Genomic DNA, 16,943 nt, shown 5'->3' with positions numbered 1-16,943 from the left:
ACTGCACTTTTTCTGATACCATAGAATTGTCTTTCCCATTCTTACAAAACAGACATTTCCCTTACTGAACATAGTTTGTACCCTTGCTGCTAGACCTGCACAATTTAATGGTTAAATTCAAGTAGGTCCTTACATACTCACCTTCTGAAAAGACAGCATAAATCCAGGCTTATAGCCCAGAACCACAATGACACATGAAGCAGAACTGCTGTAGCAGTATGACACAGCTAAGTGAATTCTCCATCAGATCAAATCTCTGTTGGCACAAGGATTTAGGCATGCAGGCAGCATCTCGGGTACTGGAGGCAATGTGGGGTTAACAGCCTGTCAAATCTATTTCTGTGCCAGATTAATAAAGCATGTTAGCATGTTAGATAATTCACAAGTGCAAATATATGTGTCTCAAACTTGAGTAATAACATTAGTCAATAAGCAGCAGATTTCAAATGTCAAATACCTAGCATTATACCTTTTAAGAAACCAGACTTCAGCCAAAAAGCTAATGCCAAAGCTAAATTCTGGGATAAGAATGCCCATACACTGTTGGGCAAGGTATTTTCTGTAAAACACAAAGGAACCAAGGAATATGTATACTTCAGAATGACACACATTTGCAATGCAGTGTCATAGTCTTTTAAAATGACAAATCTAGTTTTATTTATAAAAGAAAAATAAATAACCCAATCACAAGTCTCTGACAGTAATCCAGTTGTTTATTGTGGGAAAGGATTATTTTTTGAAGACTACAATGCAAAGTAGTGTAAGTTTTATGTAAAGACCGAAGCCATAGCAACAGCCCATAGTCTGCCACACACTTGAATCTAACCCAGATAGAAGTGTTTCATAATGATATATTTGATAGACTAAATACATAATGGAGCAGCACATTTTTTGAATTAAAAAATAGATGAGATTTTCATGTGTAAACAGCAGATAAACCAAAGAGTCAAATAAAAATGTAGGAAAAAATATATAAAAACCCCCAAACACATATTTTAACCCCTCTAAAACCAATTCTAACAGATTCTGTACCACCATGTCTTGCACGTAGACAGCATTAACAACACCATTAAAACATTCCTGTTGGCCTCTCCTCATTTTTTTTTCTCTCAAAGTACTTCTTACATATTCTTGAACAGTCTTCATTTATACTACTCCGTGCACTGCTAGGACATCAAGATTCTTCGATGATGAAAGTTTTGTATGGTGGTATAAAATCATTTTAGCCTGGGTATATTCACTGCAAATAATCAAAACAATGAATTGCAGAATATATATCTCATTAGTCAGATTATTCAGAAAGATACGACCGAGGTGCGAATACTGGTCTGAAAAAATAATGTATTTCTGCAGCTTTTCTCCTAAGGGAGTAATATTTTTGAAACTTATTTATTACACAAATACGGTACCATACACTGAAACTTTCGAGCTTCATTCTTAGGGTGGTTTAGCTGCATAAATTCAACGAAGAAGTAAACATAATTCAACGGCCGTTAAGATCTTGATACTGGCTGTTTTTATTGGACTATATCCTCTAACTCTCTGGGATGTAAATTTCCGGCGATAACCTGTGCAGCAATAAACTTCATTCAGCCACAAGAGTGTGCATGTGAGAGGATTGCAAATCTGCTCCGCCAAACCAGAATTAGCCGGTATCGCAGGAATGAAAGAGCGTGGAGATTTGAAATTGCAGGGAATGGAGACAAGGCGGTGCAGAAGACGAGCCGCCTGGGGGGCAGGGGGCCCCAGACCAGTGCCGCACTCCAATGGAAAATAAGCCCCGGGGCGGCGAGCAGGGGCGAGGCTGAGCGGGGCCGGGCGCAGGTGGACACTGCAGCCCGCAGCAGCTCTCGGGGCTCGGGCTGGGCTGACAGCGGGGGCTCGGCGCCGTGGCGGGCAGGGACGGCGGCGCTGGCGGAGCCCGGCGCGGTGAGTACCTCGGGAGGAGCCGGGAGCCGCCGCACCGCACCCGCACCGGCACCGGGACGGGAGCGGGCAGGGACCGCCTGCGGCAAAGGCGCGCAGGGCAGGGCCGGGCCGGGCCGGGCTGGGCTGTCCCCGCACGGTGCAGCGCGGGCAGGGGCGCGGGGCTGCCCGGGGACTGCGGGGACCCCCGTGACCCGCGGCGGGCCGGGAGCGCCGCTGCCGCAGCGGGGTAACTCGCGGTCATCCTTTGTGCTCCGCGGGCGGGCGGTGCCGCCGCCGCGCCGCCCTCCCGAACGCCGCCCCCGCCGCAGCCCCGCGGGCCGTGCCCGGGCCCCCGCCCTGGCCGCCACCGGCGCTGCTGCGCTGCCCCCGGAGAAGCCCCGGCGCGGGCAGGGGCGGCCGTGCCCGCCCCGGCGGTGTTTCGCGTAGGGGAACCTCACTGGAGTGCTGGGGGAAGGCTCAGCATGTGGAGCTCCCAAATCTGTTATCTTGGGGCGAAAAGTACATCCCTTGCCTTTGGGCTGCTCTCGTAACCCTGCACAAAACAAAGGTGCGTGCCTGGTGAAAGCTGACCATTCCCTTGGCAAAAGCTGCCCGTTCCCTTAGGAGAAAAATGTTTTACTGCCTAAACCAATCCCCGCAGTCCCCGGGGACGTGGCACCACGCGTGGGTCGCACCGCGGCAGAACAGCACCGAGGGATCGCCCGGGGAGGTCAGAGCAGGGCTTGGGAAACAGCTCTCGGGAAGGGACAGCAGGGCAGCACACCCAGTCTGGAAATGGAACCGCTGCCGACTTTATGCAAACTTGTGACCCTGGCAGTTAGCCTTTTGAACATTTAATTTCCCCGATTTTGTGTTCTTTGCTGGACACACACTCCTTCCACTGTGGCTCTGAGTGGCAGAAGTGGCCAGTGTCTGCATCTCCAGTGAAGTCGTTGACAGCTGAAGCGCTCGTGTTGGCTAGGTGAGGTCAGACTGCCAAAACATACGAAAACCAAAATAAACGATGTTTTTAACAATGTTTTTTCTGTATGCCTTCAGCAGACAAATAATTACATGTGGTATGTCTACTGGGAATATTGCAAAGCAAAACTCATTACTAGTTATAATACGTTTATGAGTTATCCATTGGAAGTGCCTTTAAAGTACGATTTTATTCTGTAACTTTTAATACTGAGGCAGTCACGTGCTAGAAGAGGTTGCCCAAGTATATGTCAATTATTCATCATATGGACTTTACATCAAGATCAGATGTTTTTCAGTGGTCTAGTTCAACTACAGGCTAGAGAGCTATAGCTCCACTGATAGTACAGGGAACTTGGGTATTTTGCTGCTAACCATGGTCTTATTACAGCACCTGCATTTGCCCCTGAAATAGCTCATGAGTCAGATTTTCAAAAAAGCTCAGCATCTTTGCAGGCACTACTATTTGGGCCATTTTTCTGAGAGCTCTGCATACTTTGTGTGCATACAGTCCTAAAAGCTTTTCTGAAAAAAAAAAATGTAGATCTTCTCCAGCTGACCAAACAGGAATCCAGATTCTCCTGCCTTTAAATGCAATTCCCTGTGAGGGGCTGTATTCAAACATTGTTACTGCGAATGGGTCTTCACTGCCTTGCTTACTGGGGAAACTGGCCTGGCTCTCTAGGATTTCATAATTACAAAGACTCCCTTTGGCTCCTCTGCCTTTCATGAGACTGTTTTTGGCTGTGCTGTGCTGTGGGAAGAAGGCTGAGGACAGGTAAGTGCATTTCTCCTGGGCACAACGGGCCATGGGGCGATGAGTCAGTACTGGGAAGGTGATCCAGGCATCCATTCCTTGCTTTATCCAGAGCCTGAGAGTCTGTGCAGTTATTGGAGATGACTTGCCTGCTTTTGAGTGAATTCACTCTGAAATTGTGACGTTAGGGAAAAGTTAACAGTAAAACAGTAATAATAAGCAAGAATCCAGTTCAAAGGGAAAATATATGCATTTTCTGAAGATTTGTGGAGGTTGATGCAAGTATGACATTAACTTGCATCTACTCAATCTAAGCCCATTCTGTCAGCAAGACTGCAGAGATGAGTGTCATATCTTTGTAGCTCAATGTCAATTATTTTTGCTTCAAATAATTTAAAATAGGTAAAAGACGTGTCAATTTTCTGTCCAAAGAAGAAAATTTTTGTATCCAGTATCAGGATTCAGGTGTGCACAAAAGCAGTCAAAAGCATAAAAGAGAAAGGTGAGGCCTCACATTTAATCCTGACTCTGAATTTTCAGTTACATAATTTTGTATTCCATTATCAAAGATGTGCTGTAATATCCATCATACATTTTCATTAATCTTATGCAGAGCATGCATAATAGCTTGTGATTTTCCCTCATTCTGCTATTTCTCATGATTTCCCATTAGCACGATTATTCACTGTGTTTATCGCCTTTATGCAGTTAGTCTTCTCTCTTGAATCCTCCATAGGTAGTTCTCTAAACTACAGCAACAGGGGATCTGGCTCCAAGTACATTATTAGGAAAGAGTTGAGATGTCACCTTTAAGACCTACCCTTTGTAGAGGAAGGATGAGCTATGTTTGTAACTAAGGCTATCCCAGTCTGTTGTCTCCTTGTCAAAAAACAAGTCTGCACCCCCACATGGCTCTGCCTGGCTCCCCTGCTACCCTTCCTGCCTCAAACACCCTGCAGGAACCTCTGGAAAGACCTCTAAGCACCATCCCCATTCTTCCTGTTTCTCACTTTGGAAAGCAAAAGCCTATAAGGCATTTCAGTACCCATTTCCACTGGCAGCCAGGTGTGGACTCATCAATCGATCCCACTTTATCTGTCCATGCAGTGTTAAATGTCCACAAGTTCTTGTTCTTCCTCCCTGTCACCAATACCTGCCATGGCCAAGTTAGGGCTAGGGAGAACTTAAGTCACTGAAGAGTATTTGTCTGAAAAATTTTATGCCAGGATTACAACATATTTTAGCTCCAGCTCACTGTATGAGGCAAATCAGTGTGCTCTTGGAGGAACCTACGTGTCCAAGCTGCCCTCAGTTACACATTATTGCCTGTAGTGCCAGGATGGGTCAGGTGGCACTTGACTGCAAAGGTAACTTACCCAACAGCCAGGCTGGGGAGGTCCCACATGTCAGCAGGTGTTCACTGGTGTCTGTGAGAGAAACAGCTTTGACCAGTCAGCGCTGACTCCATCTGTGTATCAGCGTGGAATACTCCAGGGCCATCTCTCTGTGTTCATCTAGCAATCAGAAAAAAAGTAAAATCGTTTGGAAAGGTAGTACCTTGAAAAGCAAAATGCAGTCACGCATTTAAAGACAAATCTTCATTTGGTACAGAATCTGAGTTAGTCCATTCACTGCCCGTTTGCAGCAGTGAGGAGCTAGCCCAGAAAGACACCTTCTGAGGGCTCACAGAATATATAAGGAGCTTTTTTAAACAATTTTTGATAACTTTCTTCTCTGTTTCAACTGCCGTGAAGCTGATGTTTCTTTTTATTTCTCTGGAGAAGGAAAGACAAAAAATTACCATCTCTGGTAAATTGTATCATTACATTTCTAGTCTCCATGGAAACCTGTGTGGTGCTCCACAGTTGGGTAATATTTCAATCTGTTGCAGCAGAAATCAGATGGAGGGAAGGCTGGGTTCTGCACCTTGCATGTTAATCAATTAAAAATGGTCTTGAAATTATTTTCACATTGTGTTGCAATCTTTGTTTAGAGTAACTACAGTAAACTGAAGTAATCAAATTATGCTAAGTATGGCTTGCTCCTATGTACACCTATACATAACTCTGCCTGTGGGTTTGATTCTGATAGGCACTGACATTCATTTGGAAGAATTCTTTGGTTTTGGTAGGATTATAAGGATTAATACTATGGAAACTGAAAGCATAATAGCAAACTGTTTGTCACATTGACTCCAGTAAAAAGCTTCCCAGAGAGGTAGTAACAATCCCCTTGTTGTGATTTATGTAAGGAAAGCATTTTGAAAATCAAGAACCGTAATTCTTTGTCTTTTGCTGTCTTCATTCTTGTTCTGCCATTGCTAAGGAAGAAATACATCTGAAAACTGGTTTCCTCTGAAAAGATGGGGTAACTTCACCTACTTGCCTCTTGAGGATTTCATTTCTTTACTCAAAGCTTTATGAACTTGAACACAAAGGCACTAAATCTTACTGGGACAGCAAAAGGTGTGAAGAAATACACAGAGAGACCAGTCTTTTTTGTGACCACAGTCAACCCATGAAGAGTGAGTGCTCTCAGCCACCTGAAAGTAAGTAGAATCTATACTAATGGAAATAATGCAGCCTACTCTTAGCCTGTAAATACTCCTGCATAGACAGCCATGATAATAAGGTACACAAAGAAATAAATTAATTGGACAATTTTCTAAGCATTTTACATTTGAACACTGAAATCACAATATTAACTTGAGAACTGCACTAAATAAAAGTGGTGAAATATGATAGGGATTTGTGGTATTCACTATAGCCAAAATAAAAAGTCTGATATTTGTGTGTGTATTTTGTAGGTGTTTACTGCATTTGTTTCAGAATCCTGTGGAGAAAATGTATGCTAGTCGAGAGGATATTGGGTATGATTTTGGAGACGACTCAAAAGTTGGAAGTAAGCCAATTAAGCCTAATCCAAACATCGATGGAGGATGGGCTTGGATGATTGTATTTTCCTCTTTCCTTGTGCACATACTTATCATGGGTTCCCAAATGGCCCTTGGAGTACTCAACATGGAGTGGCTTGAAGAGTTTAATCAGAGCCGTGGCTTAACAGCGTGGGTCAGCTCCCTCAGCATGGGCATTACACTTATTGTAGGTATGTTCTAGCATCAGTTACTTCAAAACTACATAGATTTTTAGAATATGTTTGCCAGTCATCCCTAAAGTATTTTCTTAGTTTCCCATTTTATTAGCAGAGCTGACAAAGTAGTCCTGAGTTGCCTTTTTGAAGTCCCTAGGACGAGTTTTACAATTTAGATGGAAAAGGGAACAACAGGGAAGATGATAGGGATGTCAGTCCAGGAGACGGGATGAGCAGGAAAGGAAGCCTGTGACTTCAAGGTCTCACTACAGTTAAGGAAACAGATGATCTGTGAAGCTTGTGGTCCTTTCTGTACTCTATCTAGGAGGAGAAAATGTTGAATTCAGTTTATATTTCAGTTTGGCAGCTGAATTAAAAATTACTTTTTAAGTTGTGGTTGGATCAATTCAAAATAATATCTGGAGGATATGGTTGCATGTATGTGTATATATACACCTATGGCTCCCTAAATGAAGATTGAAAAAGCTGTGTTTAGATCTGCCTAAAATATCCCACTGAAAACAAAATAAAATGTTTACTTTCTAGTTACTTATGAAAAAGGCCTGCACTCACACAGCATCAGCATTGGGAACAGCAGTTTCAGCTTTTTCCTCTCTTTAAACTGTCTATCCTTCATGAGGCAACTCTGATTTTAGGTCTTGCAGGTATTTGCTAAGTATTTGATCAGTTGGTCATATTTTTCTTTGCATAATTTTAAGCAGTAATATGGAAAATAAACTGAATTGCACAAGTTGCCTGATGTTTTACGTTTTATTTAAAGCATTAAAAAAGTCAATGTGAAAAATTGCTAGAGCAAGAGAATTAAATAAATAATTTATCTTTTCTCTCTTTTTTTTTTTTTCTCATGGTTTTTAACAGGTCCTTTTATTGGTTTATTCATCAGCATGTGTGGGTGCCGCCTGACAGCTATAATTGGAGGCATATTGAATGCCCTGGGTTGGATCCTGAGTGCCTATGCCTCCAGTGTGCACTACCTCTTCCTTACGTTTGGAGTGACAGCCGGTAAGAGCTGCACTAATGTTTGAAAGTTCAATTACTTCTGATTCCTTTGAAGGTTATCCGAGTGAGTCAAGAGGGAAGTTAGATTGTAAAGTTATTCCAGCTCTTCTTTCACAGTCTTTACAGCCTTTTATCTTTTTAGAAATCTTAATTATTTACTCAGTGGATTGGGCTTTTATCAGTTTTAGCCAAGTGAATATATTAGAGGACATTTTTAATTGGAAGAATTAATGTAACCCAAACTCTAACAAATGAAATTTAAAGAAGTTAAAACACTGTTGAATTATATATATAGCTAACTCCTCTCTTTGTCACAGGACGAAACAGGAAATGTTTTCTCCAGGAGTTGCTCCACATTAATACAATACCGGATTATAATAACTATGTGCTGCTTTAAAACTAAAGGGTGAGGTGGGTTACATCTGGTAGGCAGATCAGCTTCATACAGCACCTCTCTCACTCTTCCACAGTGAGATGGGAGAGAATCAGAAAGGTAAAAATGAGATAAATACAGTTTAGCAGGTAAAGCAAAAGCTGTGTGCGCAAGCAAAAGAAAAATAAGGAATCATTCACTACTTCCCGTGGGCAGGCGGGTGTTTAACCATGTCCAGTAAAGGAGGGCTTGGTCACATGTAGCTGTTACCTGGGAAGAAAAATGCCACAGCTCCAAATGCCCTCCCTTTCTCCTTCTTTCTCCCAGTTTTATTACTGAGTACGACATGAAATGGTGTGGGATATTCCTTCAGCCAGTTGGGGTCCCCTGTCCCACTGCATCCCCTCCCAGCTTCTTGTGCTCCCCCAGCCTGTTCACTGTTGGGGGGTGTGAGAAACAGGAAAGGCCTTGGTGCTGTGTAAGCACTGCCCAGCAACAGCTAAAACATGCTGGGTTATCAACTGTAGTTGGGCCTCAAATCCAAAACACGGACTGTATGAGCTGCTAGGAAGAAAATCAACTCTATCCCAGCCTCAATTAGGATAATTTATGATGCTGGATTTCATACCTAATTTCTAATAAAGGATATTCACATTGTATCAGCAATCATGTATAGCAACAAATAGTGCTACACTTTTTTACAACCAAAATGACCGAAGTAATATTTTGTCATTTTAATTGAAATTAGATGTCTAGAAAACCTTTTGACTTGTAAGACCCTGATCAAAATATGAAAAGGCATTTTTTTTTCAAAATCAACAGATCCTTAGTGCCTGAATGCTCATGTTCTAGCAATAATGTATCTTGTGAAAAAATTTAGTTACTTTAAGTAAGTTATGTAGAATAGCCCAGTATTATCTGCTTAAAGCACTACTTCATTTTATTTACTGTTCATTTCTGCAAAGAGATACTGTTAATAGAGATGAAGCAGAAATGTGAAAGTTACCTGAGTAAGAAATATAAAATTTGGGCTTTACTTATCATCTGAGCAACACTGAGCAATCAAGGGGCTTTGAAATATTACTCACTCCACAGATAACGTGGCCAGCTATGTTTGCAAATGAAGCACAGTGTCTGTATTATATGTGACAGATGGAAACGTCATGAAAAAAAGGAATTGTTTGTAATACTAATAATAGCTTCAGTACTCGGCATTCTCTTAAACCGTCCTTTCATAGAATTTCATAGAAAGCTACAGAATTTCTATACAGAAATTTTGATTTAGCCTTCTGGGTGGAGAAATATTGAAACTAGCAAGGGTCACTGTACTGACTCTTTATATACCACCATACCATAGACTTCAGTAATGTAAATTCCTGAACAAAGAACAATGGCCACAGACAGGATTTTGCCTTTTTCAGAATTTCTGTTTCTGTATATATTGAATATAATTGAGCAGGCAGGAATCTACATATTTTTCCCTCAGCCCTTGCTGCTTTTCAGGAAGAGCACACACAAAGTGACAAAGATTATATGGAAAAAATTCAGAAGCAAACTTTTATGTGAGGTGGAGAAATAAAATGGTGTTGCAGGAGTAATTCTGGCCAGAAAAGCAGTGCCTCAGATGTTCCTTCCAGCTCCATGAGACCTCCGTTCACTGTCCCCTGACTCACCATCTCCTTGACTCACTGATCCCTGGCTCACCACCCCCTCACACATGGTTTCCTCACTCACCCCTCGCCTCGGGCTCTGCCCACTCAGTCCCATCCCCTTGCTCATGGTCACCTCATTCCCCGCCACCCCAGGGAAGTCTGTGCCATGTTCTCATGGCTGCTGTTCCCTTACAGTGGCCGCCTCTTGCTGCCATCACTTCTGGGCCCCCATGCTGTGCCTGTGGGCTTACTCATGGTTCCTGCCTTCTCACAGGATGTCCCTGTGACCCCCACCGTGTCTCCCTGTCCGCAGCCAGCCTGCTGCCTCAGCCCATCCCGGGGGGTTACCTCAGGGTGGTTCCCCTTCCCCAGCTCCTCACAGCCTGGTCCCTTCACCTCCTGGCCGACAGCCCCAGCCCCGCTCTGCGGGCTCTCCTCCCCTCAGCAGCAGTGTGGGGGCAGAGGAGCCTTCTCCCCTCACCCGTTCTGGAGCCGCTGGCACTGGCAGGCCCTGTGGGCTGGGGGCAGACTGTCCCCGAGACCCTGCATGGCGGGGGCAGAGCCGAGCTGGCCCTGACGAATCTGGGAGGAAAAGGCAAGGAGAGACCTGCGGCCCCGTGTGTGCCTGTGAGGCAGGTACATGAGGCCTTCACTTGTAATCAGACTGTCTCTTGCTATGTAGCCCACAGAATGAAAAGATAACACCATTTTAAAATGCTGTATTCTTGGGGAAACACGGTGAGCACTGGTGCAAGCAGGAGCTGATTCCTCACTGCAGCCAGCAGTGAGGGGCAGGAGAGCTCCAGGGCAGCCTGAGGAGCAGGAGGTCTCCAGGGGGGCAAAGAGGCCTCCCTGAACTCTGTGGCTGGGGAGGGGCATTTGTGCAAAATAAAAACCTGAATGTGTATTTGCCCAGCAAAGAAATACTTCTAATAGGCAAAACAAGTCAGCTCTGGTTATGATCACTGCTGTGATGTTGAAGGGCTTTTTTTCAGGCTTTGCTGGAATCACTGCTCTTTCTCTCACCTAGCTGTAGCTAGATCATGCTGTAGCTGCTTGCAGCTGTGTTATCACCTATTTAGGAAAACTTTTAAACCCCAAAACACTCTTCTGAATTATGATCACAGTGTATTGGGAAGCATCTTCTGCATACACCTGTTCCAGTCCAAATTCCTCTATGAGGAATAGGCTGTGAGAAAAAATGGGCAACTGTCTTCTTTAATGATGAGTTTGCACAGCTCTTAACACTTTCTGCTTGAAGTATATACCATGAATACCTTGGTTTTTAACTACAGGTGAGGGGGTTTCTACAAAATTAGAGATCTGCCTTTTAAGACTTACGCCTGTGTAGCTACTGTGTGGCCCTCCCTGGACTTCCTTGGAGTGCCCAAACAGAACCAGCCTGGAAGCCACCCAAGGTCCCCCCAGTGTGCTAAGCCCTGGTGCTGGCTCCTGAAACAGATATCGTGGTCACTGCGGCACCACAGTTACAGAGCAAGGACAAAAACTCAGTGTGAATCTTCACTGCTGGTGAACTTAGGGGAAAGCAGCAAGATGTGCTCACTAAGCAGTTCGGGTCACTGATACAATCAGATGCAGGTATTGCAAATGCAGAATAGGGTGTGTCTGTGTTTGTCCTCACATTAACTGTCCCTGATTGGTTGTGGCACGTTTGTGCCCTTCCAGCAGTGTCATGCTGAACTAAGGTTTTATCTTCCACGTGTTTAAGTTTTTCCAGCAGTTAAATATGTGTTTTGTATTCTCACTGGAATGAGTACTGAAAATTTTGGAAAACACTACAAGACAGAAATGAAAGCTGACATCAGAATTGAATATTAATTTTTATTATTGGTTTTACCAGCATGCTTGCATAAAAGTTAGGAATAAAACTGATATGTTTTTCATTGCTTTTTACATTGTTGGCAAAAAGTTTAAATTTATTTGGATTTTTTTTTTATTATTTTCATAGGCATTGGAAGTGGCATGGTTTATCTGCCTGCAGTGGTCATGGTGGGGCAGTATTTTCAGAAGAGAAGAGCACTTGCACAAGGGCTCAGTACCACAGGAACAGGATTTGGAGCTTTCTTAATGACTGCCTTACTGAAGTACCTCTGCACTGAATTTGGGTGGAGAAATGCCATGTTCATCCAGGGTGCCATCTCTCTGAACCTTTGTGTCTGCGGGGCACTTATGAGACCTCTCTCCCCCAAAGACCTGAGTGAAAAATCTGTTGTGAGAAGTAATAGTGAAGATAATCAAGCAAAAGCTCTGTCCCATTCTACAGAGACTATAAAATCTAATGGAGTCCTCGGTGAAGAACCAGAGAAAAAAGAAGAGGCAACAAATGAAGAAGTGCTTGAGAGTGCTCAGCACATAGAAATCGGAGGTAGCTCTGGGAGCGGAAGGAATATGTATGGACTGCGCTTGCTTAAGACAGTGAGCCAGCTGACACTTACAGTCAGGAAGGGCTTTGCACTATGGTACTCCAGCTACTTTGGAGCTGCATCACTGTTTACCAATAGAGTATTTGTGGCCTTTATAATTTGGGCTTTGTTTGCCTATAGCAGCTTTGTCATTCCCTTTATTCATCTTCCAGAAATAGTCAAGCAGTACAACTTATCTAGGCAGGACAATGTATTTCCTTTGACATCCATTATAGCAATTGTTCATATTTTTGGTAAAGTGATCCTTGGAATAATCTCTGATCTCCCATGCATCAGCACATGGAATGTCTTCCTTATGGCTAACTTTACCCTGGTCACCTGCATTCTTACTTTGCCACTAATACAAACATATGTCGGCCTGGCTGTGGTTTGTGCTCTAATAGGATTTTCCAGTGGCTATTTTTCTCTAATGCCTGTTGTGACTGAAGATTTAGTTGGAACTAAACACCTTGCAAATGCCTATGGCATCATCATTTGTGCCAATGGAATATCTGCATTGTTTGGACCACCCTTTGCAGGTAAAAAGTTCAAATTGCTAAACAACAGATGTTTGTATAATAACTGTATGACTCCTTCTCTTATTAATTTTTCTTATGTTATGAGCATGTGTAGTTAACAAAATCACAACTACTCCAGAATGGACTATAACATTCAGCTTTAAATTGTACAGAGTCACAGATCACATCTTCTGGGTACCAGCTCACACTGCAAATTCCAGTTCTTGGAAATAACCCCAGATTTATTACAATCTATGCTTTCAATGGTATGTTTCCCTAAAATAGTGTCATGCACTTTTTTTTTCAACTAGAAAGGTGTAACCTATTTTTCTGTTTTATATAGTATATGCACCATACATACCCATTCCTCTACCACATGAAAAAATGATGATTAGTTCCCAGGGCAGGCAGCTGTTTGTACCACAGTTATTACCCCCAAGAACTGTGGGGTGTGTTTGGGTGTCACCACTTTAAGCTGCCAGTGGATGTGTTGATGTAACTAACTTTGCCTTCCTTCAGCCAGAAATACTTACTCTGGGGACTGAAGTGCTCATAACCTCTTTACTGCCATTCACAGCAGAAGGTAGAAGTGTAATATGCATAGTACCCCTAGTTACTTAGGTTTGAACAGACATTCATTATGAATTTTCTCATAGAAAGAGGCAGGGAAGTGCAGAAGAGATAGGGGTCCTAACTGTCAGTACTGTACCAGCCTACAGCTCTCTTTTACAGGGATGTTGGTCAGAAGAAAGCAGAAAAAAACCTTGATAGTCTTGGCCATGGTCAGCCAGGGATGGCTGTGGGCTGAAGGGAAGCCACTGGCAGCACGAGCAGCCCAGAAAAGAGAGAACAGCTCCTGTGCCCACCTCTGAGTCAGAAGAAAGCTCACTCAGTGCCCTTTGGAAGCAGCAGTGTTTCACTCTGCCATATGTTCCCTCAGCACCTCTCAGTCTATGCCGAACGTGGCTCTGTCTTTGGTCACTGGTTACGAAGCAAATAGGATGCAAGTGGTTGATGTAAAAAGAGCTGCTGATCTTGTGCTGCATCGCAATGCAGCCAGCGTGACATGAGAGAATTTTGCTAGTTTGGGTTCTCAGACCTTTCTGAAATAACTTTAATGTGGTTTTGCAAAGGAATTGAGGTTGGAATGAGAGTCACTGCAGCACTGAGATTATATCTCTTCAGAAGTCTGTTACTGGTATGTGAGTCTTTGAGGAAGCTGTTGGGAATGTGTTTGCTTGCACAAGGCAGAGCATTTGAACTGGGCAGTGTTGGGGATTTCACAAAGGCAGTAGTAGGGTGGAAGAGCTGATTGGTTTGGGATTACAAAATGTCTATTTTAAATTCAGACCTGTGACAACTTGTTTGAAAATTGTTTGTTTCCACAAAACATCTATGGATTTGACTGAAATGTCATCAGAGAAATGTGAAGTATTTTTTGTATTTTCCCATGCAGTATACCTTGTTGTCAAGCTTTGTAACAAACATGTTTTGTCCTTATTTTCCAGGTTGGATCTATGACATCACACAAAAATATGATTTTTCTTTTTACATAGCTGGCTTGCTATACATGGTGGGAATAATATTTTTACTTATACAACCTTGTATTCAAAAGAAACAACCAAGACAAAAATCTACAGAAGAAGCACAAGTATAGAACAAATTCCAGAAGTTTTTTTACAGAACTTTTTTGATTTCATGTTTCTATTGTGTGACAGTATGAAGATGTTTTTCTTATGAAACCAACCACATTAAGCTGTACTTAAGTGAAAAGCAAATGTGCTCCATAATGCTAATAAATTATGAGAAACATGCTTTTAAAATAATTAAGATCTCTTACTTTAGAAGTACCAAATACAGTGATTAAAAGCACACTGCTAGTCTTTTAATATCAGCACAATGCTAGTAGCCTTTACCCTTGCTTCTCTTTCAACTTTTCACCACTAACCACTGGTGAGAATCCATTGACTGCAGTGCAGTTACTCCTGATTTACACAAGAGAATTTGGTCAGGACACGAATGATTTATAAAGGTCCCTCCTACTATGTGTTCAGTCTGATAGTTACAGAGTATAAGAAAATGATTGTATTTCTTGCCTGGCTAGTCAAGTACTGTTGAAATGCTAGTATAAGAACTCCATTAATTGAATGTTTTAAAATTACTATTTCTGTGATACAAAACTGAAGAAAAGTTCTTATATTTTTCTGAAGTGACTGATTTTGACTTGATGATCCTTGTGTGTCCCTTCCAGCTCAGAATATTCTGTGATTCTGTGATTCTACTTCAAGGATTTTTAATTTTATTTTTTTAAAGTATCAACTGCGTAATAAAGTGGCCATCCTCAACACACAGGCTGCATTATAAATGCTGTGACACTTAATGCACCTGAAGTAAAAAAATCATAAATGCAGAAATGGGAAACATATGGAAAATATTCTCGTGACTGGAAAATGATTCCAGGAACAGTCTGGGGTCTGTGGCCCCTTTATCTAATTAGAGGTACTGTAGAACTTCTTAACATTGCCACTGAGTCCTTCCATGGGAAAGAGCTCTAGTACAGCACACTAAATTCTGTTACAATTACTTTAATAACAAAAACTGTTACATTATGAGCAGTTGTGTTCCTGCTCATAGTGTACACCATGAACTGAATAAGATTGGTCATGTTTGAGAAGTTTATTCACTAGAAAATAAGATGCTGCAGAGCATAGAAGAGCTAAAGAACGTTTGAATTATTCAAATAAATTTTCTTAACATGAAGCACCTGGTAACCAATGCAGAAGGTGTTGTATGGTGGGACAGGACATAATTTTCAGCTTTGAGAGGTGAATCTCACATTAATTTTTCTGTCAAAGAAAAGCCACTGTATGTTTTTATCCTCCTAGCTTTATGAAAGTTTTTTGCATGACAAATCAGGTTCTTAGTATAACACTGATATGTGCTGCTGGAATTCCTTAAAAAAACCAATTGATACTATTCAATTATATTGAAGAACTATTAGACACAGTTGAGTTTGCAACACTACTTGTCCTCTTTATAGCTGCAAAGTTGGCTGAGAAAAAGTTCTGAACCACTCTGTGTATTGTTCTATATTGCAATTCACCAGCTTCTTAGTGTTGCACTTCTACAACTGTTGGCAAGGACATATTTTAAAATAGATCACTGAAATGAGCCAAAAAAAAAAACCCTTAAGAAAACCCTGAACTACTTTAAGATTTAGATCAGTTCAATCGTATAGTAGTTATGTATGGCCTTTAAAAGTCACATAAAACAACTGAGGTGGCACTGAACTGCAACACATGGTGTGAACACACTGTAACTTCTTAAAAATAGCTTTTTTTGTTGGAGAAGATGTTCACATAAACTTTCACATCAGTTCTTTGTTACAGGTTTAATGTCTTCTTGTTGTGAATGCTGCTGATAGCTTATTTTAACTGAGCTGTCTTTTATCTGTGAAATATATATATTGAAGTGATGATTTCCCTTATTTTACTTTTTTTTTCTTTTTGAAAGATATGTACCCTTCATACATAGATATTCACTTTGTCTTTTGTCAAAAGTAACTTTATTTGCATATTACAGTAATAAATAATATGCTGTTCACTTGTAATATCTGCATTATATCTTTCTATGGGCCGTATGTTGGGAATAAAGTTACATTACCCAAAAATACACTTTCTGTTCATTTATTAATTCAGTTAGGGCAGTGTTTTATCCATGTGATGAAATTTGTATTTGTCATTATCCTAAAATGAAAGAATCACAAAGAAGAAAGGATATATATGTGTTTCTTCTAAGATCAGTGATCACCAAATGCTTCCAGAATATTGATATATACATACATACATATATACACTCTTAAAGAGCCATAGTTACAGTCTTGAAAGACAGCAAATATCTCTTATGAAATATGCAACTTGAACAATGGAAGTAAATTAGTTCCTGCATCAGCAGGATGAAGGAAACACGTTTCCCATTTGCCATCCTGGCAGAGTGGCTCTAACATGGTGTTCAAGGATTGTCCAAAATGAGGAGGATCATCTGATCCACACTCTCAGTCTCCAAAGAAGTTTCTTCTTGGTGACAAAATTATTATTTGTTTGAAGTTTAGATAATTAATTTAAAAACATTTCAACACACATCAAACTCTGGAAACGAGCTACCTGTTATTGGCCTGTAAACACTGCAGATTTACCATGGGGGACAGTAAAAGGCCCAGTG

General features: G+C 41.7%; 1 protein-coding gene and 1 long non-coding RNA gene across 3 annotated transcripts; one reads left to right on the top strand and one right to left on the bottom strand.

Moving 5' to 3' along the window:
- Positions 1-1,419: 1,419 nt before the first annotated feature.
- SLC16A14 (solute carrier family 16 member 14) lies at positions 1,420-16,387 on the top strand. Of its 2 annotated transcripts, XM_017822289.1 has the most exons (6): positions 1,420-1,929; positions 5,976-6,194; positions 6,453-6,751; positions 7,616-7,759; positions 11,751-12,743; positions 14,231-14,379. In XM_017822289.1, the coding sequence occupies exons 3-6, from the start codon at positions 6,490-6,492 to the stop codon at positions 14,377-14,379; spliced, it is 1,548 nt and encodes a 515-aa protein (XP_017677778.1). In that variant the 5' UTR covers positions 1,420-1,929; positions 5,976-6,194; positions 6,453-6,489. The 2 variants fall into 2 exon arrangements, with proteins under 2 accessions (XP_017677778.1, XP_017677779.1); XM_017822290.1 differs by lacking the exon at positions 1,420-1,929 and having other exon boundaries at positions 5,153-6,194; positions 14,231-16,387.
- Positions 2,804-10,389, bottom strand: LOC108500924. The gene is made up of 3 exons (XR_001876062.1): positions 10,178-10,389; positions 5,023-5,160; positions 2,804-2,901 (listed from the first exon to the last, which is right to left on the bottom strand). It is a non-coding gene; the product is annotated as an uncharacterized LOC108500924 (long non-coding RNA).
- Positions 16,388-16,943: the final 556 nt, after the last annotated feature.

The sequence above is a fragment of the Lepidothrix coronata genome, unplaced genomic scaffold, assembly GCF_001604755.1.
Source record: "Lepidothrix coronata isolate B3197 unplaced genomic scaffold, Lepidothrix_coronata-1.0 Scaffold97, whole genome shotgun sequence".
Taxonomy (NCBI): domain Eukaryota; kingdom Metazoa; phylum Chordata; class Aves; order Passeriformes; family Pipridae; genus Lepidothrix; species Lepidothrix coronata.
This window is presented reverse-complemented; position numbering and strand designations above follow the sequence as displayed.